Source organism: Ictalurus furcatus, chromosome 13 (genome assembly GCF_023375685.1).
Source record: "Ictalurus furcatus strain D&B chromosome 13, Billie_1.0, whole genome shotgun sequence".
NCBI classification, from domain to species: Eukaryota; Metazoa; Chordata; class Actinopteri; order Siluriformes; family Ictaluridae; genus Ictalurus; species Ictalurus furcatus.
Window position 1 is genome coordinate 8,325,933 of NC_071267.1, and position 24,874 is coordinate 8,350,806.

General features: G+C 39.3%; 1 protein-coding gene across 2 annotated transcripts in view; it reads left to right on the forward strand.

Annotated features, from left to right (window-relative positions):
* bicc1b (BicC family RNA binding protein 1b) overlaps window positions 1–24,874 on the forward strand; it is a 76,692-nt gene that overhangs the window by 16,902 nt on the left and 34,916 nt on the right. For both annotated transcript variants that reach the window (XM_053639113.1, XM_053639114.1), the window contains exons 2-3: window positions 1,715–1,761; window positions 12,760–12,829. In XM_053639113.1, the coding sequence (XP_053495088.1) occupies window positions 1,715–1,761; window positions 12,760–12,829 (117 nt within the window). The remainder of the gene's footprint in view (window positions 1–1,714; window positions 1,762–12,759; window positions 12,830–24,874) is intronic.

Below are 24,874 nucleotides of genomic sequence, written 5' to 3' on the forward strand. Positions count from 1 at the left end.
GACCCTTCTGCCAAAAGATATTCCCTCAACTGGCATTTTGACGATGGTGGTGGAGAGAGTTGTCTAATGCATTTGTACAGTAGATGTTCAATAGGGTTGTGGTCCGGTGACTGTGAAGGCCATAGCATATGATTTACATAATTTCATCCTGATTAAACCCTTCAGTGAGCCCTCGTGTCCTCTGGATCGGGGCATTACCGTCTTAGAAGAGACCACCTCCAGCCGGATAGAAATGTTTCCTCATAGCATAAAGATGTTTAGTCAGAAGAACTTTGTACTGCTTGTAGTATAGCGACACTTCACTCTGAGCGTACTCCAAGTGTAAACCATACCAGGAAAATAAATGGCTCCTATAGTACTGTATAACAGCCAGTGAGTTTTCTTTTAATTCATCACCCGTCTGTATATACAGCAGTACTGGCGAGATGCCAAAGAATCCACACCTTATAGTCTGGAAAATATGATATATAGATGTGTGGACTTGATATTTTGTTATGGTAATATTCATGTTATTACAGTTTTTACAAGCCAGTAACCCCGAAAATAGACATGCATGTATTTTTTTAGAGACAGATAATATTTCTATCTTGAGTCTCTTTCTGAGTTAATGGTTCAAACATGTGCTCATTTATCATTAGACCATAATGACTATATAATATTTGAAACAGCCAGTAAAGACTTGTTGAGGCGTTATCCTGAACACGTTCTACTCTCTTAGACTCTTTAAATGTGGGATTGTTTTGTGATGATTTTGTGATGATTTTGTTAAATCATGAATAAAACAATCCTATATCAGAACGTGATTAGCTTTATAAACTTGTTCGTACATAGCTACATTTCTCATGCAAATCATTTTACACAGGTTAGGATGTGTTTTTATGGCCTAGTTGTAATGCAGAGCTGATTCCTATGGTGCTGTGCTAGTTTGTGCGGTTTGTAGTGAATCTGCTTCTAAAAACATCCCTGTAATTCCAAGGATATAAATGCACGCTGGGTATTTGTCTGGCTTAGCTGGGCGTGTGGCAACAGGATTTTGCCCATGTCACCATATGAACTGTAGGTCATGCCAGTTTGTCAGTTCCCCTTAGTGATTTCACTGGCTTTTGTGATTCTAACCTGGAATATTATTACCTTTAATCAAGCTCAGACATGCATTATTTGTCATGTGGTGTGTGGTAAGAGGATCCAAGTTTGCTTTCTATTTTCTGAACCGGATGTGTTGATTAGTGACAGGTCTTACACTGTCATATGTCAAATTTTGGCACGTATAAATTCAAGCTCCATATACATGCTGGATGGATTATTTTAAAGCACACTTGCTGTAGTTTAACCCTTCAGTGTTTGGCGGTGTTGATATGTTTATATTAATACTAATATTTTGGACGGTTGATGGTTGAGCTCTATGGCTGTGAAGGAGAACATGGAATTTCCTCAATATAAAACTGTCTGGACCTACTCATATGCACCAAACACAACTCTTATATGAGCCTTAACCTAATGCAAACCCACACATTTCCCGCAAAGACATCTTGTTGCCAACAAGCAGAAAATTGGCCCGTGCACGATACCTGTCTGAATGCTAATGACAGCGATTTTTCCACTGCTGGCCATGTGGTAAAATGTGTCAAGATTACTTGCTGATTTTTGTTCATATACATCCATAAGTGAACCCTGATGTTTTATTCTTTCTAAAATGTCCCTTTCTTCTCCACAGCTGCCGCTGAAGGGAGGGTGAATGGAGGCGAGGATTTCTTTCAGAAGGTAAGGGAAACCACATTTCTCTGGCAGGTCCATGTAGCGGTATAAAATAGGTCAAAATCACATAGCCTACACAGTTATGTGAAAAGCACATGACATATGGACATGCTTAACTATGCTCTGTCGCCCTGGTAGCACGAAAGCCGCACAATGGTCAAATTTCTCTGAAGTGCCACAGGTTGGTGCTGCACTGCTGATTAATGACTTTTACAAACATTGTCCAATTGCTGAATGGTAACCCGACCATTTTTGCTGAGGTGGGCCTGAATCCGTTTGTTGCCAAAGCCAAGACAAGCACATTTAACCTGTGTCGATACCTTTATACAGTAGAGGGAAATGGTTGCAGGCTTTTAAGCAGAGCACTAGCAGGACCAGGGTGGATAAACACAGAAAGGCGAATGTGTGTGACTGGCCAGATGGCCCAGGGGTGGGAAATGCAAGCCAGGACCTGAGTGAGACCACGGCAGGTGGCCCACTCCTGTACAAGTCCTGGCTACTTTACAGGCAGAATGGAGTAACGCCTTCAAAATAAATACACTCTCCAACTTGCCGTAGGTCTGATGTCAGTGAAGAATCCCACTCGCACTAAAGGCTAAAAGGTTTGTATAAACCTGAAAGGTGTGGGAAAATAAACCCACTAGGCTGAGGGAGCCCGTTCTAGAGGATACACTGTGTTGTGGCCTGGACCTCAAACTGCTTCAGATTGTAGCTGCCAGAGCTTCAGGAATGCCAGTGTTGGCTTTTCAAATAATCATTTATTAAGTTGTCAGCCAAGATGGAAGTAAAGGATTTGATGGGGAGGAAACAGCCTGTGTTTTCAGAAATGACAGATCGGTACAGGGCCCCTACAAATGATGTTTAAAAAAATAGTGAGTAGGCTTAGGCTCCTTTAAAGACAGTTACACTTTTGTAACACACTACATGCATAGAATTCTTGGGCAGCAGCAATGTCAACATATCCAGAGGAAGATTTTCAGCATGTTCATTAAGTTCAACCATTTCATCAACCATTTCAAAACCACAGTATTAAAAAAACTGGCTGTTAGCTTATGTTTCCTTGCATAAATTATTTAAAAACATATCCAGAGTGTATTATGGAATCGATATCGATAGTGTATCGATAATTTATTACTACTTAAAATTGCAGATCACGAATTGTCTAAATAAAAATATAAATGAAATGTAACTATAGTAAAAATTGGATAAAACATTGTACCAGAAACAAAAAAATGTTCAAATATGTTTATAAACAAATTTCTTTTTTAAAAAATAATTAATGTTCACCACAATTACAGAAATATATACAGTGAGGGAAAAAAGTATTTGATCCCCTGCTGATTTTGTATGTTTACCCACTGACAAAGAAATGATCAGTCTATAACTTTAATGGTAGATTTATTTGAACAGTGAGAGACAGAATAACAACAAAAAAATCCAGAAAAACGCACATCAAAAATGTTATAAATTGATTTGCATTTTAATGAGGGAAATATGTATTTGACCCCTCTGCAAAACATGACTTAGTACTTGGTTTAAAAACCCTTGTTGGCAATCACAGAGGTCAGACGTTTCTTGTAGTTGGCCACCAGGTTTGCACACATCTCAGGAGGGATTTTGTCCCACTCCTCTTTGCAGATCTTCTCCAAATCATTAAGGTTTTGAGGCTGACGTTTGGCAACTCGAACCTTCAGCTCTCTCCACAGATTTTCTATGGGATTAAGGTCTGGAGACTGCCTAGGTCACTCCAGGACCTTAATGTGCTTCTTCTTGAGCCACTCCTTTGTTGCCTTGGCCATGTGTTTTGGGTCATTGTCATGCTGGAATATCCATCCACGACCCATTTTCAATGCCCTGTCTGAGGGAAGGAGGTTTTCACCCAAGATTTGACGGTACATGGCCCCGTCCATCGTCCCTTTGATGCGGTGAAGTTGTCCTGTCCCCTTAGCAGGAAAAAAACCCCAAAGCATAATGTTTCCACCTCCATGTTTGACGGTGGGGATGGTGTTCCAGGGGTCATAGGCAGCATTCCTCCTCCTCCAAACACGGCGAGTTGAGTTGATGCCAAAGAGCTCCATTTTGGTCTCATCTGACCTCAACACTTTCACCCAGTTGTCCTCAGAATCATTCAGATGTTCATTGGCAAACTTCAGACGGGCATGTATATGTGTTTTCTTGAGCAGCGGACCTTGCGTGCGCTGCAGGATTTCAGTCCTTCACGGCGTAGTGTGTTACCAATTGTTTTCTTGGTGACTATGGTCCCAGCTGCCTTGAGATCATTGACAAGATCCTCCCGTGTAGTTCTGGGCTGATTCCTCACTGTTCTCATGATCAATGCAACTCCACAAGGTGAGATCTTGCATGGAGCCCCAGGCCGAGGGAGATTGACAGTTCTTTTGTGCTTCTTCCATTTGCGAATAATCGCACCAACTGTTGTCCCCTTCTCACCAAGCTGCTTGGCAATGGTCTTGTAGCCCATTCCAGACTTGTGTAGGTCTACAGTCTTGTCCCTGACATCCTTGGAGAGCTCTTTGGTCTTGGCCATGGTGGAGAGTTTGGAATATGACTGATTGATTGCTTCTGTGGACAGGTGTCTTTTATACAGGTAACAAACTGATATTAGGAGCACTCCCTTTAAGAGTGTGCTCCTAATCTCAGCTCGTTACCTGTATAAAAGACACCTGGGAGCCAGAAATCTTTCTGATTGAGAGGGGGTCAAATACTTTTTTTCCCTCATTAAAATGCAAATTAATTTATAAAATTTTTGACGGGTTTTTCTGGATTTTTTTGTTGTTATTCTGTCTCTCACTGTTCAAATACAACTACCATTAAAATTATAGACTGATCATTTCTTTGTCAGTGGGCAAACGTACAAAATCAGCAGGGGATCAAATACTTTTTTCCCTCACTGTATCAATATTTTTGACTTTTGCATGATTTTAGGACTGTTGCATGATGCAGCTGATTTCAGAAGTGTAGTATAAAAAAGTATTTTTAAAAAGTTTTTTTTTTAAAAAAAGGAAAGGAAAGGAAAGGAAAAGAATATATAAGGTTTCGGTGGAGTCTGCTACAAACAATTATTTTTATTTAATTTGGTATTTTATCTAGAAAATTTGTAAATGATATACCAGAGACATTCTGCACTGAAAATGACAATAAGTCTAATGAACTACAAAAATCAGGATAATGATTTATGTTAAATTGCAGTAGTAATCTCAAATGATGTGGAGGTGATATACATCTTATATATTCTCCTAAAAACAGCCTTAAATTGATTGGCAATAAGGGTTCGAAAGAGTTATATATGGAATTACGTTTGTGCCCAATGTAGTGAACGTAACCGTTCAAGATATGAACAAAAATATACAATGAGAGAGCAGAAAAACACTCGGAAACTGACAACAGTGAACTCAGTGGCAAAAATTTAACATGCTCTTTAAATAAACAGCATTCTTTGTTAACAGATTTCTAAGCTTTCTTTTCACTCATGGTATATGAATGCGCTGCCAGAGTTTTCATTTACGCTTTTGAACTTTTCGTTTACGTTCGCTATTCTGGCGCAAACCTCACGTGTGGGTGGGGCTTAACAGCGATTTACTCTCATTGGCTAATAAGATTTGGATCGACAGCTCAAGTGTCCAGCTGAGGAGGAGAATGACGATGATGATGACGACGACGCTCTGTGCCGTTCCTGGGAGCTCATCTCGAAAAAAATAGTTGTATGAGACTACCCAAACCTCAAATATTAATTACAAACTAATATACTGACTAAGTAAGTAAGTAAGTAAGTAAGTAAGTAATTTCCTCTATAAAGTACAAACACTATAACTATACAGAGAACCGCATCCAGAATGCTCTCCAAAATTTGCGACACTGAAGTCTCTACTTCCTGGTCAGAGAGCTGTCGATCCAAACCTCACTAGCCAATGAGAGTAAATCGCTGTTAAGCCCCACCCACACAAGAGGTTTGTGTTAGAATGGCGAACATAAACTTGTGGAGAGTAAATGAGAAATTTGAAAGTGTACATGAAAACTCTGGCAGCGCATTCATAAACCATGATTAGCGAAAACGAAGCTTAGAAAACTGTTAACAAAGAATGCTGTTTATTTGAAGACCATGTTACACTTTTCCCTCTGAGGTCACTGTTTTCACTTTCAGTGTTTTTTCTTCCTCATTGTATGTTTTTGTTTTTTCTTGAATTTACGTTCACTATTTTTAGCACAAATTTAACCGTTAACCATTAAAATGAGTTGCCCTGACTGCTTTGCTTTTTTCCGTCTTTTGCAAGGGTTGAAATGACACCGTTTACGCATGCATAATGTAATAGTAAAAGTAATCTCTCAAAAGCCAAGAAATAATCTCTTCATTTAAACAGTCTGTCATCTGTCTTTCGATTCACACCTTGCTAGGTGAAGTATTCCTGCTGTGATTGGCATTTGTTCTGTCTGAGCAATCTGCCCATCGCAGGTCTGCCCCTCTCAGAGAACGATAAAGAACTCAGAGATGTTTTCAGTCACAACAGTGAGTTCCTGTCTATCAGAGTCTCAGCTTTGGCGTTGAGTACAATGGTAGGATTCAAACTCCATGGATGTTTACACTCACCCTGGGAGCTGAGATCAGCTCTCCAACAGAGACGAAACCTCAGGAACCCTCGCTATTCTTTCTAGTATGCACAGAGGAACCCTACGGCCCTCTTTACTGTCTGAGGATTTAAAGTGAAGGCAGTTGGGATTAGCAGACTACTGCAAAGTGATGTTTGATTTCATGAGCTCTTCCCCTGGAGCCCACTAGGACAAATGTAGCAGTAAAGGTACACAATATTGTTAGTAGAATTAATAGTGATTGCGCTTATAGTGGATCTCGTGTCAGTATTTGTGTTCGCATGTTTGTTTAAGCGTTAGATAGTCTTATATTTGCCATAAAATGATTGGGAACAAATATCATAAGTGATTTCTTGTGTACTTCACATTCCACAGCCAGTTTCAGCAAAACAGTTTCACCAGTGCAACAGCTTTTATGGAATCGGACCATCACAAGTTTTCAAAGTGAGTTACCTTCTCTCCTCGCAACCCGTCCAGGACTGAGACTTAAACCAGACATCCGATATCCCACGTCCAGATAATCTTATCAAAAGGACTTACAATACATCTACACTTCCTGCCAAGAAACCAATACACTTTTCTGATCATCACTACTGCCTGGTTAACTCATTCTTTGTCCTGAAACAAAACATACTTGTGTGGCAGCTGTGCTTCAGCATTCCTCTTCTCCTTAGACTCTCCAAAAACCACAATTGTTTATAAAGTGAAGGCAGATTGTACACAGAGAAGTATTTGTAGTTGGACTAGTTGAGGAGCTGGAGGTAACGAGAATCAGGTGTGTGAGTACTGGAACATAACGGCTCTATTAGCACTTTTCATTGGGCTCAATGTGAGGGCATGTTCGTAAACAGTGCAGTACATGCGAACCACCATTTAACACGAGTTCTCAATCAGATGTGGATGGTAACATGAGCCTGACAGAAATCCTCAGCACAATGGGTAGATGTTCTGCTTCAGAGTAGACTGTGGTTAAAGTAAATGTTACATTTTGCCTGATTGCTACTTTGTATTACAATACCAACCAGCTGCTCAAAGCCCTTGAACTTTTCCACATTTTGTCATGGAATTCAACGTAGAATTCAAATGAACTTGAAAAAAATGTATTTACCCAATATTTGAAGGTGCAAAAATGAACAAAGGTTAATTAAATAAAAAAGCAGAAATGTGTGGGTTTGATATTTTGTAGACTCACCTCAGCTTCAAGTCTTCTGGAATATATTGGAATATTGTTATCTGTTCTTTTTGACTAAATTGCTTAAGCACTGTCAGATTGGATGGAGACCATTGGTGAACAGCAATCTTCAAGTCTTACCACAGATTCTCGAACGGATTGACTGGGGAACGCATACAGGTTCTTGGTTTTCAACCAGTCCCCAGTAACTTTGGCAGTATGCTTTGTATCAAAGTCCTGTTGGAAGGTAAACCTCAACCCTAGTCTCAAGTCTCTTGCAGACCGGAACATATTTTATTCTAGGATTGCCCTGTATTTGGTTCCATCCACTTTGCCTCAGCCTTGAGCAGTTTCCCAGTCCCTGCTGATGAAAAGTCAGCATGCTTCACTGTGGGAATGGTGTTCTCAGGGTGAAGAGCAGTCTTGGGTTTCCCCCAAATGTACCACTTTGTACCAAAGACAAAAAGCTTGATTTTGGTCTTGCTGGACTAGAGTACCTATTTCCAGATGAGTCTTCAAATGAGATTTAACGTAGCTTTTTTTTCTTCCAATATTGGCTTTCTTTTTGCCACTCTTTCATAAAGCCCAGCTTTGTGGTGCATTTGGGCAATGGTTGTCCTGTGAACAGCTTTTCACCTATGAGCTGTGAATCTCTCTAGCTCAGTCAGAGTTTCACTTGGCCTCTTGGTTATTTCTCTACAGCCCTCCTTACTGACTTTTGGTGGATGGCCTCCTCTGAGCAGAGTTATGGTTGTGCCATATTCTTTCCATTTTTAATAGTGGATTTAATAGTGGTCCACGGCATGCTCAAAACATGTTCGAAATATATTTGAATAGATATATTGTAATTGACAGCTCCGAAAACCTAATGGTGGCTTTTCAGTTTCTCATAGAGTAAAAGAATCCCGACTTCCTATTTCAGTTCAAATAAACACGCTCCTTCTGTTAGCACAAAGGCTGACATTGTACTGTGTTTCTGTTATTAATTATACTGTTTCATTTTCATCTGGCATTGAAATGGATATGAAATCCTAAAAATTCACAGTACTCTTTCATGTAAATTCCTTGGAAATCTGTATTGATTTATCGTCATATTTTCTTACCCTGATACCTTGTCTGAGAATCGTTGTTTTCGTTCTTAATTTTGTTTCACTTAGGGCTGGTTTTTCCAGTGGTCCCAGCTTAGTGAACACGCTGTCACTTAAGACAAGCAAATTAACATTCATCAAAAGTGATATCAGGCAGTATCAAATTTGACTACAAGGGAAAATGTAGACACGATCCACGCTATACTACAAAACGGGTTTGCATGGAAACAGTGATCTGGTGACTGGGACCATCCCATCACACTCTGGACTGAGTACACAGGCTGTGAGGTAAGTTCCTCAATGACGGTTGAGACTCCCGTCTCGGCATGTTCTCAGAGCTCATGCCAATTAAAAAACACACTTCTCCCTGGGACAGGGATATTATGGAAACAGTGGTCGTGCAGGCATGTGATGTGGGCCAGGCCGCTCCCCACGCCTACGAACAGATGACTCCTCACGGCCTTGCTCACTGTCTGTCTGCTTTCTTTCCGCTGAGCCCTGTGATGAAGTGTTCTGTTTGGCCTGGATTTGTTTTTGCCTTTTTTTTCTGATGCATGCTTATCCTGAAACAGCGGAGGCAAGGTCCCCCCCGACCCAAGCCTCAGACCCGGGTGTACTGTATATGTGTGTAACTGCATGTGTGTGGTCGCAATATTATTTATAAAACCATTCAAACTTTGATTGTAAGAGGCTTGTTTTTTCCTCTGCTTGGCCAAGTTATCTTATTATATGATGGCCTAATCGTTTGCTTCATCTCTCACAGTTAGGCTCTACTATAAACAATGCCAGTGTGTAATATGAAAGTCTTGTTCAGGGTTAACGACTTTGCTTTAATCTGAAAGTAGAGTCATGTCTGCTTCTTTTAACAGAGGAAATGCAGTGTGGGCTATAGGTTAACTTTCATTTACGACTTAAACCCCAACCCCCTCAGCCGAAAACCATCTGAATAAAAATGAAGCTAAAAATAGGAAGGAATGTGCTGCTAAACGGGATTTGGGATTTGTAGAGCTGTTCCAATAAGACCTATCTAAGGAAGGGAGAGTCAGCCATTGATATAGCCATGATCAGGTCACTGTGTACACTACCATTTACTGTACATGGAACAAGGGAGTTTTCCATATTAGGAAGGCTGTGTTGGATCCTGAGAAGCCTGATTTTTTTTTTTCATCAACTAATGTACGTCTTTGCCATATGAGTCACAAACACTGAGTAGCTTGATTTTGCAGTTCTGATTACTCAGACTGAAAGTGACAAACCTGTTTCCCAAAAAAGGTTCATGCCGCTAGATGAATCCTTCATTCATCTTGAGAATGCAGAAGAGACCTACGTGCACAAGGGGAAAACATGAGATACTTCACACAGACCAGGATCAAACCAGGCTGTGAGGCAAGAAACCTCTACTGCGACATGGTTCTGCCCTGGATGAATCATCATCCTGTTGTCATCATTTTAAAAGTTTGTCTACAAAGGTCCTTTTTTTGGAACAGGTCTTCTCAGAACAGCTCACAAAAGATTGAGCCAGGAGTATATGATAAGTTCATATTTCAGGCATATGTGCTAGTCAAGAAAAGGCACCGTACTTTATGTTGACTTGCATACGTTCCCTCCTTAATTTCATTGACATTTATAGAGTCTTCTGAGATATCTTTTTTGGTAAATGTGCAGTACGTGGTTCCAGCTTTCTGCGCCCAAGGATTTTCCTCCTATTCCACTTATTTTAAAAGGCCTTTAGGACCTCCATGGCATTTTCGTTTCTAGCTTATGATACTGGGCGGACCGGCCAACACGTCATCCTTTGGGATACATGAACTTTATGTATTTGTTCAACTTGAGTTCCTGCACCTTGTGTAACTTTGAATCTGATGAAAATATTACGTGTTAACTCAATCAAATGACTCAGCTGAATCAATAGACAGGAACAATTTTTATTATTTTTTTTCTTGCATGGACTGGTTTCATAACAACAGCCGAGAGCTGTTTATGCGAATTAAGCTCCTGACCGAGTCTGGTTCTGAAACCGAGGGTGGCGCAGGAACAGCTGTTGTCAGTGGGACTATGGCAGGAAGCAGGTGCCAGAGCAGAGCTAGCATGGCAGTCAGTTCTCACACTTAGCTCAGCTGGAGCATTAAATATCACAATGTGGGAAATTTTACAGCTCCTTCCAAAATCTGATCATCACAGTGTGCATATGTACTGTAGCTCTTGATCTGATTCTTGGCCAGCTTAGAATCTTTTAAGAGTTGGATTATTTTTTTTTAATACATCCTAGTCCTTGCCTGTACGATTTATAATGCTTGCATTAAGCTGCACATACTTTACAACCGTGTACAACCGACTGATGTCAGTTCATAACATGTCAATTCAGAGCTTAGAATTTGTTCAAATGTCCAGTCATAAAATACATGAGTGCATGAAAGTGTGTGTTATGTGGTGTAAAACACAGTGGCTGCATTAGCCCTTCTGTAGTGTGTGTGGTCTGATTAAACGTGCCGCTCACATGGGCATGACGCTGCCAAAATCAGCAATGACATCAGAGTGGAATAGCGTACACAATAGACTTCGCTACTGAGCCAGAGTCATCTGTTAAAATTTGCCACCGAGGCAGCACTGGCCTTTACACTCTTAATTGCCAATGAAGCATAAAAGATGTGCAGAAGCATGACTCAAATCTATCACACAAATGTGACGTCTTTAGACAGTGATTGCATCTTGGGCTCAGGCCGAGCCATTTGAAAACTCTTCAATGGCATGTGTCGAGTTTTGTGGCTCATAGTGAAAACATTACAAGTCTGGAAAAGGAAAATAAGAGTGTTATGTAAAAATCACCTCGCTCACTGGTTGGGTCATGTACTCCGATTTGGATTCTGGCCTGTCCAGTTGTGCAAAACTTTGGATGTTAATAGAGCATGCCTACATGTGACTGAACATGCAAGTCAACTAGGTGGACATGAAGCCATATTCATAAACACCACCGCTTCTATGACTTTCCTCTTCTGATTGCTGTGGGCGACTTTCTACTCCATTTGTAATGCTGAAAAAATTCGGAGGGATTTTTTTTTCTTTTCTCCCACCCTCTAATAAATCCCTAGTTTCCAGAAAGGAACTGAGCTTTGAGTTTGGCTTTTTTTTTTTTTTTTTTTACTGTAAACGTTTCAGCTCAGATTGTTTTAATTGGAGGACGTTTCCCTCTTTCAGCTGGACACGTGTTATTGGGTGATGCCGAGCCACAGCACTGTAGGCCTGGCAGCTTTCAGCGGCACAGTGGCGTGACAAAGAGAGCTATGTTTTTTCGTTGACTTTTTCAAAAAAAAACACCAGAACTAGCACTAGACAGGTCTGTAAAATGCCCTATGAATTTATTAGCATGTCAGCTGTTTAGATGACTACCTACCTCAGTCAGGAATGAAAGAAAATGAAGCTTGTACGGTGAAAACAATAGGTACTATGAAAACTGTTCAGGTTTCAATCATTTTTGATGAAGGTTGCCTAGAATATTTCTTGCCCTTTGGAAAAATGTCCATTCCTAGATGTTGTAATGACTTCATATGTGAATCTGAGACCTCAGTGGAATGCAGATTTTCTTTTTCTCAGCTCATGATGGGAAGTTGGCGGTTAGTTATTAATCACCTCTTAAGTGGTTGTACTCTTGACTTTTTAATTCCAGCAGCAGAAGTCAAGTGGTTGGAATGCGAAGCCGTATGCCAAGCACAATGTGTGTCTTTCACGCTTGCCACTATGAGCAGATGAAAAGGGCAAACCACCAGTACAACAGGACAGATGTTTTAAACTGAGATCCACTTTAACACTGCCCAACATATTCCAAGATCTGTTTGTAGTTTCCAGGAATTGTATGTCCTGCACTAGAAATGTGGATGGACGTGTGTAAAAGATTTGGCATGTTTCCCAATTTTCAGTTCACATTCAAACTTATAACCATATCATACATGATAACTGTTTAATGTACAATCAAGGAATACTTTTCTGTTTTGGATTTTGTTTAAAACCATGTAGGTTAATGGTATGAAAATGCCATAAAATAGTTTGTGTGTAAATATTCTTTAACCAGCAATGCAGTAATTGCTAAGTGTGTATTGATTGAACCAGGTTGATGTGTTGTAATATCTGTGGCTTCCATTCCTACAGGTCATGGAGGAGACCAATACTCAGATTGCATGGCCTTCAAAGTTGAAAATTGGTGCCAAGTCTAAGAAGGGTAAGACCCTGTCTGTATACATATATACTGTGTGAACTCTGTGTCTGAATGTCACTATGATTGAAAAATCTGAAATCTGCTGTGCTGCTTTTGGTTACTGTGGTTAAGGACAAATTGAAATTTATATGTGAGGCAGCCTTCACATGGTACCATTTTGGCATTTTATATATATCTTTATATATATATATATATATATATATATATATATATATATATATATATAGATACATACATACATACATACATACAGTAAACAGAGATAAATGAAACAAAGTCGATATTTGGTGTGACTACCATTTGCTTTAACAAATTTATTAGTAGTCTCAGATACGATTTGTGCAGTTTTTATAAGGAAATTAGCTGTAAGTTTTACAGAGCATCTTGCAGAACCAGTCACGGTTCTTTTGGTGACCATAACTGTCGCTTCTTATTTTTACAGCAAAACCCAACAGCCATAATTATGTCTGAAAAATCTGCACTTAAAAGTGTCTCTTACATAATGCTGTCTTTACTGACGTACAAACATTTTTCTGTAACATTTAATTTTGTTCTAGAAAACCAATGTTTGGAAATCTAACATGTTTTTTGTACTGATGCGATAATGTAGGAGTCATAACATAAAAATCTATAACAAAGTTTGTACCAAAAAAAAAAAATAGGAGGCCTAAGACTTTTGCATTGTATTGTATATAGTTCTGAAATCTAAAAATTGCATTTAAAGCACACCTGTTATGGTTTTGAAACGTTTTTGTTTTGTTTTAAAGGTCTCATACAATAGATCTACACGCATCCGAGGTCAAAAAACACTTTACTGTGCTCATAATTTAAACTGCAGCATTACGTTTTTGCCCCTCAGTGTCACAAACGACTCGTTCAATGATCCGTTCTAAAGGATTCATTCTAAACTCCTCCTTTCAGAGAACATGCTCTGCTCTGATTGGTCAGATGCAACAGTCTGTTGTGATTGGTCTACCTCTGTCAGCTTGTTTCGAAAAGGAATCGCCCACTACAATAACGAGTTTCGGCTCAGTCTGTCCACGAGCAGATGAAGACTAGAAGCGGGTTTTTTGTTACAAACCTACGTAGGTTAGTACAGGAAGAAAATTCTGGAATCACTAATGACTCGTTTCAGCTGTTCAGAATCGGTTCCTTCTTTTGGGAGTCAATAACTCCGTTTGTCCTGCGCTTAGATTTTTAAAACTTTGCAGACGTTTTTACATTCACAAACAGCTCTATAACAAACTACAGGAAAGGTAATATTTGAAAAACCATAATAGGTGCACTTTAAAGATTCAGTTCTGACTGCACCACGTATCAGAGTATGATATATGCAGAAAAACCCAATTTTGGCCAAAGCCTGATTTTTGGTCTTTTTTGCCCGCCAGAATTCAACCATGGTGATGGATGGGTTTCCCAAACTGTCACACATTTAGTAATAGTTTAACAGCTCAAAAAACACTATAAATGCAAGTGTGTACGCACACACTTTTACAGCTGAAGTGGAACAAATTCCACTTCTGTTAAGAACATTTCATCTTATCAAAGTATTACATGCCTTTAGTAAACAGCACCAGCATCATCTTGGCACCTTACTATGATGCTTTGCGTGTTATCTCAGTTTCGGCTGTCTTTATACTGAAAATGTTTTGCAATCGCTATCATGAAGGTAGAACAGCTTGCACATACATTCCACACTGCGATTAGCTTAATGAGATTTTCCGTAGACAATGTACATTTTTTACCACTTTATTTTAGGTAATTATTTGTTCCAGTTTTTTGCAGTCTGGCACTAAATATGCAACATACTGAATTCTGTATGCCCATAGCCTAGGATTTGCTTTATATGATAGCCTTAATCGTGTGCTAAATGACTCATCTGAATTGTTATACAGCAATTGATGACCTGCTAGCAATGATAGGGCATGTTTTCCCAAACGCAGCTCATATTCGTTTTCTAAACTCTAAAAAGAACTTTACACACTCATTCTGCAAGCAGGAGGTCATAACCGGGTCAGAGGCCATTCAAATTCCACCGCACGTTCTCTGGTGTTGGCCGCCAGCCCTGGGCATTGGCTGCTCCGATGAGCAAACCTTACATAATCTTTCGCCGTTATCTGGTGACTGAATGTGGCAAGCATCCCAGCTAATTAAGGATAGAAAACATATGCAGAGCCTCAGACATGTGGTCTGCACCAGGCGCTGCGTCGCACGCCCCTGTCCCCTGGGGACTCCTCTGTGTTGTAAGATGTTCACTGTGAGCCTGTGTGCAGCTTATGAAGGCCAAACGTCCAGCATATTGTCTCCGGAGCAAAACAGTCTCCTGGCTTTGATGCAGTGTTTACCCCTAGTGTTTGTGAGATGTGACGACAGCCGTTTGGACGGCCACGAGGCACGTGTTTGAAAAGATCACCCTGCTTTTCTTAGTGTTTAACACATGCACTATTCATTTTTTTTTAATATTCAAATTCAAATAGCCAACATCTGCTGTTGAACAAAACAGGTAGCTTTACTTTGTCCAAAGGGACTTAGCAAGTGAGTCAAAACACAATTAAAGCAGTTAGTTGAGAGGATTACGGTTAAGATCCTTGCCCAAGGGCCCAACAGTGGCTACTTAGATAATTATTCTCTAAACCTGAGTGATTAAAAGCTCTTCAAAGCTCAGGCTTATCATTATTGTCATTACTAATTGAAAGCAGATGTTTCTCATCTTCTTCAAAGTCTCCACAGCCTCACGTTCAGCTAGAACCATGACTTTTTGTTTGTCTCATCTATTCCGATGAGCAAAAAAAACCCCCGTCAGATCAGATATGATCATTTGTCCAATCGCTTGAAAGGCACAAACAAGGACAATCTGCTGCCTGAAATATTTGCATACCAGTTCCAGTGGAGTTGCTGCCAGCTGCACACTTATGTGTCTCAGGAGGATGCATTCCATTCCACACACTCCGAGGTGATGCTGGGTAACTCTGGAACCGCTCGTCTGTTTAACTCATTTGACACTGTAAAGCTCCAACTGATTCTCAACAGACCTTATTGTGTAGCAGCTGTAGGAAAAATAAGACTTTCAGCAGAGATTTCTCAGCACATGCTAAAACCATAATATGCTTCTCTATTCATTTATACTATTCTAATCCTTAAAAGAAGTGTCCACCCTGAAACACATTACATTTGCTAGAGCATTTACAATGGCGTTCAATAATAGAAAAATGTCACTGATCTTAAATATAACTGATAATGGTCAGGTTTCGCTGTTGGGGGCGAATGTCTCTTCCAGCAATGTCATATTAATGGAAAGTCTAACATAGAAATAGTGGCGACAGCAAATGCTGGACTCAAAGTTCCAGAATGCAATGCTGCTATAAGTTTGTGAACCCTGTAGAATGATCTATATTTCTGCATAAATATGACCTAAAACATCAGATAAAGAGATCCCAATTAAACAAATGAGACAAAAAAATATTATACTTGGTCATTTATTTATTGAGGAAATGATCCAATATTACATATCTGTGAGTGGCAAAAGTATGTGAACCTTTGCTTTCAGTATCTGGTGTGACCCCCTTGTGCACCAATAACTGCAATTAAACATTTTCAGTAACTGTTGATCAGTTGACCCGTTCCTCAGTATAGAACAACTTCAACTCTGGGATGTTGGTGTGTTTCCTCACATGAACTGCTTGCTTCAGGTCCTTCCACAACATTTCTATTCGATTAAGGTCAGGACTTTGACTTGGCCATTCCAAAACATTACTTTATTCTCTTTTTTTTTAAACCATTTTTGGGTAAAACGACTTGTGTGCTTTGGATCGTTGTCTTGTTGCATGACCCACTTTCTCTTGAGATTCAGTTCATGGACAGATGTCCTGACATTTTCCTTTAGAATTCGCCAGTATAATTTAGAATTAATTGTTCCATCAATGATGGCGAGTCGTCCTGGCCCAGACGCAGCAAAACAGGTCCAAACCATGATACTACCAGTACCATGTTTCACAGATGGGAAAAGGTTCTTATGCTGCAATGCGGTGTTTTACTTTCTCCAAACATAACCCTTCTCATTTAAACCACGAATTCTATTTTGGTCTCATTTATCCACAAAACATTTCCACAAAACACCTGATCATCACCCCAAGGATTGAAAACATCTGACTCTTCAACTTAAACTGCTAATCCTAGAGGTTCACATACTTTTGCTATGGAATAAAAAAGATATGGAATATTGGTTCATTTTCCTTAATAAATAAATGACCAAGTATACTATTTTGTCTCATTTGTTTAATGTTTGTCTACTTTAGGACTTGTGTGAGAATTGATTGATGTTTTAGGTCATATTTATGCAAGTATGCTAAATGGTCAACAAACTTTCAACCACCACTATAGCAATCTATGAGTCGACAAGCACACTGCATTGACGTTGGTATTAACAAGAAAGCTGAAGCTTTGGAAGCTGATCTGCTTGAGCAGAGTATCCAGATTCAATAGAGCTAAAGGATTAAAGTGCTGCTGCGTCATTGTCTTTAGGTAGAGTTGACTTCCCACTGGTGCCACTATCACCAGGTAATCATACCACATTGTGGGAAATTAGAAAACTGTTAACTAAAGTGAGAATAGACAAATATGTCAAATAAATACGTTTAAACAATTTTTGTTTTTAAATTACAAAATAAATCTTAGACACACAATTGAAGATCACATGTTAATTATAAAGACAAGTATGCAAGTCTTTCAGGGTGGATTTTTCATTTAATACAGTGACGCGGCGTCAACTTTGGAACATTCCAGGCCCTTGCCACAAACCTCAGCAATTGTTTACATCATCTTTTTCACTTCTCACTTAATAACTTTCCTACCTGTTTATTCTTCCCTTTATCTTTCAGCATCGCAATGTCTAATAAATGTAATCTGTGCATTTTATTCCATAATCTCATGTATCTTTTATGCTAGTAGATGATGTCTTCTGGTTTATAGACCTGAAATATGCAGTCCCATGTCATGAGAGCGCCAAACGGATGCCTGACTACATTGCCCATCAGCCGTAGCACGTCACATTACCTTGTCACATGTTCACTCACACCTGTTGCCTCTTTCACTGTTATTAGCACCACTATTTAAGTTCGAGTTTTTATCTGTTAGCTTGTCAAGCTTCTGTTATTGTCACTGTGTTTGTGGGTTGCCATTTTCACCCTAGACTGAATATCTAGTTAAGCATCTGTTTAGTCTATGTTTCTTGTGTTTACCAGATTACTTGTAGTATCCAACTTTCCACAATGTCTGCATTTGTATCCGCTGCCTCTTCTACTAATTACTTGACATCCCACATCATATCTAATGATAATATTAAGCCTAGTCAACAATGCTGTGTAAATTGGTCAGAGATACAGGTCATGTAATGACTTCAGGTTGTGAGATTGGATGCATCGTTAACAGTTCATACCTTGGTTAGAAAATAACAGGCAATGCATTTTTTGCTCAAGTTACTCTCACGACAAATTATAAATGTAAATGATTTGTAGTGTACTGCGTTCTGTTACACTGTTGTGTCTAAATCTAAAACAACAAAAACAAAAAAATTTACCACTGAATAATATTGAATTTCTAGTTTGGTTCTAATTTGTGCTCCTCGTCGTGTCAAAGCATAATTTACTAGCACAGTCTAAAATTAGTATTCTATTCGGCTGTTGTTGGTCGGCGCTGATTTACTCCTCTCACTTTCTGAGGTCAAAGTCCTTCTGGCATTATTCTTCTAGCTCACTGATGGAGCAGTAAGCAATTTAAAACCACAGTTTGTAAAATGGGAAACTCTCCAGACCTTTTGTTTGCTGTAACTATGACGGACACAACAGACGGAATGTTCTCAGATTCATTAGCCAAGCCCCAGATGTAAAGCCTAACATTTGTGAAGATGCATGTTTATGCTTTGGGAATAATGTCTGCATAATATAATGATAATATTACTGAGTCTTTATTGGTCACATATACATATGCACAGTGAAATTCTTTTCTTCGCATACCCCAGCATGTCAAGAAGCTGGGGTCAGAGCGCAGGGTCAGCCATGATACAGCACCCCTGGAGCAGAGAGGGTTAAGGGCCTTGCTCAAGGGCCCAACAGTGGCAGCTTGGCAGTGCTGGGGCTTGAACCCCCAACCTTCCAATCAGTAACCCAGAGCATTAACCGTCAAACCACCACTGCCCCCAATAACAATATTAATGTGCCTTGATTATCGGTGTGTTCAGCGAAAACTGACAATAAAGCAATAAACGCCTATACCACAAATGTAATAGTAACACCGTTGTAATACAGGGCATAATCCTGGTGTGCTTTTTTTTTTGTAAAAATGACCCAATTTAAATTATTATTGAAAGAGGAACAATAGGAAAAAATGTTTCTTTTTTTCAACGACATCTTAAATGAGCATGAAAGTGACCTATTTATTTTAGAAAGATCATGTGCGTCTTTTTGTCTTGAGAGTAATGAGGTGTGTCAAAACCTGGTTCGCATTTGTAACTATGGAGCACAAGGTGTGATATTAGACCCATCACACTTCCTCCATCTTTGAATTAGACTCTCATCTAACATCAAGAAAACAACCAAAATAATTTAAAAGTTTCTATGTGCCTTGAGATGAAGAAAATAGTAATTTGGGATATAAAAAAAAACTAAACTTTTCATTGTTATACAAGACAAGACAAGCAGTGGGGAACTGTTTTGAGTTTCGATCCTTCTGCAAAAAGAATTTAAAAAGCGTGAAATGCATGGAAACGGTTACAAAAGTTCTGTTGTCTCAGAATCAGAGAACGGAATTGAATCTAGCCAGAATATAATTATTTTGACTGCACTCTGGACCAAGCATCCGTTCACTTATGAATCCGGAATAGAAAACTGATAATTCTCTTTTTTTTTTTCTCTCATCCTGTCTCGCGCGGGCCGATCCAATCTGAAACCGCTGACGAATCTGTGTTTACTTGTTTGGCGTGATTTGCAAGGGGAGCAGAACAGGTCTTAGTACAGGGGTGCAGCAGCTGGAAAAACAAATCCGAAGCGTACCATTTCTGCAGCTCCCCTCGCTTGGCCCACACGGCATGGCCGCTGAATGCGTCGCTATTTCCATGGCAAATCGTGCTAGGCTGCTGGAGCTCTGTGATCTGGTATGCCACTGACTAGATGGTCCTGTTAGCCCAGGGGGAATTTAAGGTCTGTTGCCTATAATGAAGACCTTTTGGTCTTTTTGTCAGCAGTTTTTTTTTTAAAGACAGAAATCACCTCGCTTTTTCTTAAACCAGATCAAATAAATTGCTCGCTCTGAAGACAGGGTACTAAAGGGCACACAATGAAGCTTTGCCGTGACACCAGATTGGGAAGACACTGGAATTTATGGGTGGTTTAATGGAGCCGTTCTTGTTCTATTAAACCCGGTTCTCATTGCAGGAGATGAATACGCATTTCCAGACAATAGCATTCAAATTCAATGGATAATCAGAACATTACTGATTTGGATTTTTCTAAAGTGCAGAAGTGCCAACGTCTACCATTTAGCCGTAATTTAGCAATGAAGTTTTTTGTTCCCTTCCTTCTACATTATGGAAAACACCTGAAAGCTACAATTTTCTCCTTTTTTATATATATATAGCTAAAATGTGGTCAAATAAAAATGTGAATAAAACTAAATTCAAGGGGGAATGGACTCTGGAAGTGAAAGATGCAGATTTCCTCATGTTAACAGTTACCTTGTCTGACTCCGTCTAACTTTGGCCTGTGAATTCATGGGTCTCTTCTTGACCAATAGAAAAGACGAAGGCAGGACTATGGGCTATTTATTTGGTAAGTGAGAGAAAATAGAGGAGCATTTTATTATTAATAGCGGTTGCACATTGCTATTTTCTTACTTGGAGTACATCTTGGGAAAAAGTAGCTGTCTCATAAACCAGCATGCGCTACGGGAGTTTGTGGTAACATTATTAACATTATTGTTTTTCTCTGTATGCCTGCTAGGATGTTCTTATTAGCAATGTAGGCAACTCTGAAGGTGTACATTATGGGCTATAATTATGGGCACTGCGGGACTACCAAGCTCACTGCTTGTGTGTTTACTAAAGGACATGGTGGCCATTAGGTGCAGGGTCAAAAGCCAGGAATCACATCACGATGCAGCATTTGCAAGTGAAATAAACACCAAGTCTCACAGGAGGCCCACCAGAAACTTCACTCGTCTCCCTCAAGGCCTTTCAGAAACACGTCCTTGGTTGTGTCTTAGATGTAGAGGTGATGTGAGTTTTAAAGACTCTTGAACAGAATGAATCTGGAAACTTTGTGTCTTGCGGCATCTGTGTCTTAAGGGCAATACGCAGCCACTGTGTGACTCAAAGATAAAGCCATTTGGTGTAGATATAATCATTACAATCCTTAATGAGGTACGTTTATAATTTCAATACTCTCTGGTGGAGGAAAAATATGTCTGGGATGCTATGATTTCTGCCAGCATTCGTGAGTGCATTTTGTTTTCACGAAGCTCACGAACATCTGTTCAGTCACACGCAGTGCGAAAGTCACATTTTTTCTGCTTGTTGTTCGAGGTGCTGGTTCCAAACATGCCGGCTTGGCCGATTTACGCGATGTATCAAAAATTCTAAAATACTAGAACAGAAAGGGACATACTGTAGTAAGACCTTTATTTTTCCAAATCCAATACTGTAGCTTATTCACTCATCCACACATACTTAACTACAATCACTTAATGTTTCACAGGACTGCATTCCAAACATAATGTGCTCAGTGTTAACTGCTTCAGTGTTATTTGCTGTTGAACTCGCTTGTCTATGTGTATGCGTGTGTGGGTTTTTTTTTCAAGCAGTGCCAGTAGTGGCACTATGCGAATTAGCTGAGCCGCAGTGTGCATGACATAATCCACCATGGAGGCCACTCCAAACAGCTGAGAGCCTGTAAAACACTGCTCTCTGATTAACACATACCCCATTTAGCACACAGCGCCACCTTTGGAGTAAATAAGAGGCCTGTTGCTGCTTGCCCCAGCTGAACATAAGTTCTATCGTAGCTTAGTTTGAACGTAAAATGGCCAGTACTTTGAAGTTAAAGTAACATAGTTTTAATATAACCTTAAGTTCTAACTTAAAAATGAGTTCATGGTAGGTGCAACATTTGCCGTACGTTCAAAGTGAACAATGCTGCCAGGTGCAGAGTAAACCTATAAATCTATTTTTATTGGAGAATTTTTTCACGTCAGTTGTTATGATCTGTGATCAAGGAATTATAATGTTACAAATAGGCTATTTTTTTTTTTACGTGAGTCATGTAGTAAGCTCTTTCCTCTGTAGTGCAAAATGTCCTCAATCAAATCTAGATCCTGTAGTATATATCACTAAATATCGAAAAAGTTTACCATTAACATGATGTTATACTGTTGTTTATTGTATTCAGTGAAGATTAGTTTTGCAGGCATGAGCTGTTTTTCGTTGCTGTGCTTCATTTATAAAATGGCTGATACCAGTATAAAATACAAATACATAAGATGTATAAATTGAGTCATCATTTGATTTGGTCTATGGTTATATAAGTGAATATATTACACTGGGGAAAAAAATGTTAACCACTTCCTTGTGTCTTGACTGGGGATGTAATACTTCCTGTTTATGCCGAATCGGGTTTCTGATTGGCTGGTGATAGTCAAATAGTCTGAATGTGCGTTGTGATGACGTCACACGACGCGTCTTGACCCAAATCTGCGGTAATTTTGAAAAATTGCAGTGTTTGCTTGATTTTGCGTTCATTTATGCGATATCCTTTATGATCATTTATGCAAGATCCTAGAAGGACTGATGTATGGATTAGGATTGACTTTACACCCTTATACTCGAATTTTATTTCCTTTTCCACGATACAGCAGTAGCCGGACTTCTATCACAATTCTCCTCTAATCTGTGTTAGGCCACTATGCTCTATGACTGACTTCATGTCAGAGATATGTCAGTCTGTCATTTTGTCCTCCTTTCACATTCCTAAAATGCACCTGAAATTAGCTCAAAGTAAACGTTCTGTGGATTTTATTTGTACAGATGTGCCTCGTGCCATCATTAACACTTATTAAAACCAGCTGTGCATGGGGGAGCAGTGAAGTAGGGAGGTGGGCTAGTGTGTTTTGGAGGTGTATTAGCAGCTCCAGATGTGCCTATTTTTAAAAACGGCAGTATAGTGACAGGGCTGGGAGTGCATTCCTTCGTCAAATCCATTTCTATGTATGTTGATGTCAAGTTCAGTGTACATTGTAGGTGTGGATTTGATTCCGAATCGATCTTACAGTGTAATATGTTATTTGTCCATAATGAAGACTGTTGTATTTTAGTGCACACAGCATTTTTGAGTAAACAGTTTGAACACTTGAGGTCAATGATGGAAAAATGAACCTCTAGGATAATGAACTTTTTAAAACTTCTAAAACTAAAAGAGGTTTCATGTATGGACTTGAGCTGCCCACACCTTGTGCTTTTTGCAGCAGGATTCTGTGCAACGTGGCCCAATGAAAAGAGGTTTCAGTGGACTTCAGATGAAAAGTTGGTGAAGGTCAATGGAAGGGGTTATAAAAGCATTTCTAAAAATTTGGCTTCCATGAGTTCACTTTCAGGACCATAGAATCATCAAGTGAGTGACAATGAACCCTAGTCTCATGTCAAGCAGATCTGCAAGTAACAAATATTTTGATTTCTTTTTTAATTGATTAGTTGGATTCTTTAAAAAAATATATACAAAAAAATCTTATGATTAATATTATAATTAATATTTCTTACCAGCATTTCAGTCAACTAATAGAACTCTTAACTAGGCTTAATTAAATAACAAGTCAATACCTGCAATACAACATTACTAACATTTATTAGACAGTCTCATGGCATGAGAATATTATCAAGTGATTATGTTAACCAAATCAGACACCCAAGCTGAAACAGTTGGATGCTAAATGTATTTTTCTTGCTATATTTCCACAAGGAGAATGGAATTGACTCAAAAGCTTTTCAGTTGACTTTAGGTTTTTAATGCTTGGAATCAGGGAATCAACTCCCAGTGAACTGAAAGCAACAACATCTACTAAAAACATCTATTCTATACATGACATGGCCATGTCACTATGATTATCTGACACGCGTCGATCAACATATATATTGCTACAGGTTCTAGATCTATCCATCCATCCATCTTCTACCGCTTATTCCTTCTTCAGGGTCGCGGGGGAACCTGGAGCCAATCCCAGGGAGCCAGGTTCTAGATGTCACATACAATCTTAAAAACAGTTAGGCGTTACCATTAACATAGTATAAAGTGAATGAGTGCAAAGATTTTAAATATATTACTTATTTAATCTAATATCTGTAAACTGAAACCATTTCTACGGGAAATAGAGAAGCTCATGTAGCTTCCGAGCATTCGGGGGATGTGTTTCATAATCTGGTGGATTTGGTACACTTAAGTTGTGTGGGTTTTCTCTGTATTCTGTAAAAAAGAGGTCAAGAATCCTTAAAAGGTTCTTCGATCCTCTGAGTGAAATCTCAAAGGAGAAACATTTACCCAAAGACTGTATAGAAATTTAAGGACTTCCAAAGAACCCTTGAAGAACTCTTGAAGTGTGTAAATCATTTTCATACTTAGGTCATTATTGCCACAAAAAATGCTTTGGCCATTTTTTTTTTGCAAATATCAGTGTGTACATATGCTAGCTGGCACACATTTGTAGAGCTGGGTTAGGGATGTTGTCAGGACGTGCAGTTTGGTTCTTGCTCATTTCAGCTGTGGGCAGTTTAAGTGTTAGCTTCGCTTCGGGGTAGCTTTAATGGCTAGTTCTCTGTTAAAAATATCAAAATATGCAGAAAATGTGTGTTTGTTTGTTTTTTGGCAGAGCCTTCCACTTATTTGGCATGTTTGTTTTTCTTTGGAGTCTGTTATGCATTATATTGTTTGCCACATTTTCAACCCTTAACCCTTATGTCATACCCTTCAATCTCTATTGATGGCTTAGCTTTACCAGATGCCTACCATAATTTTG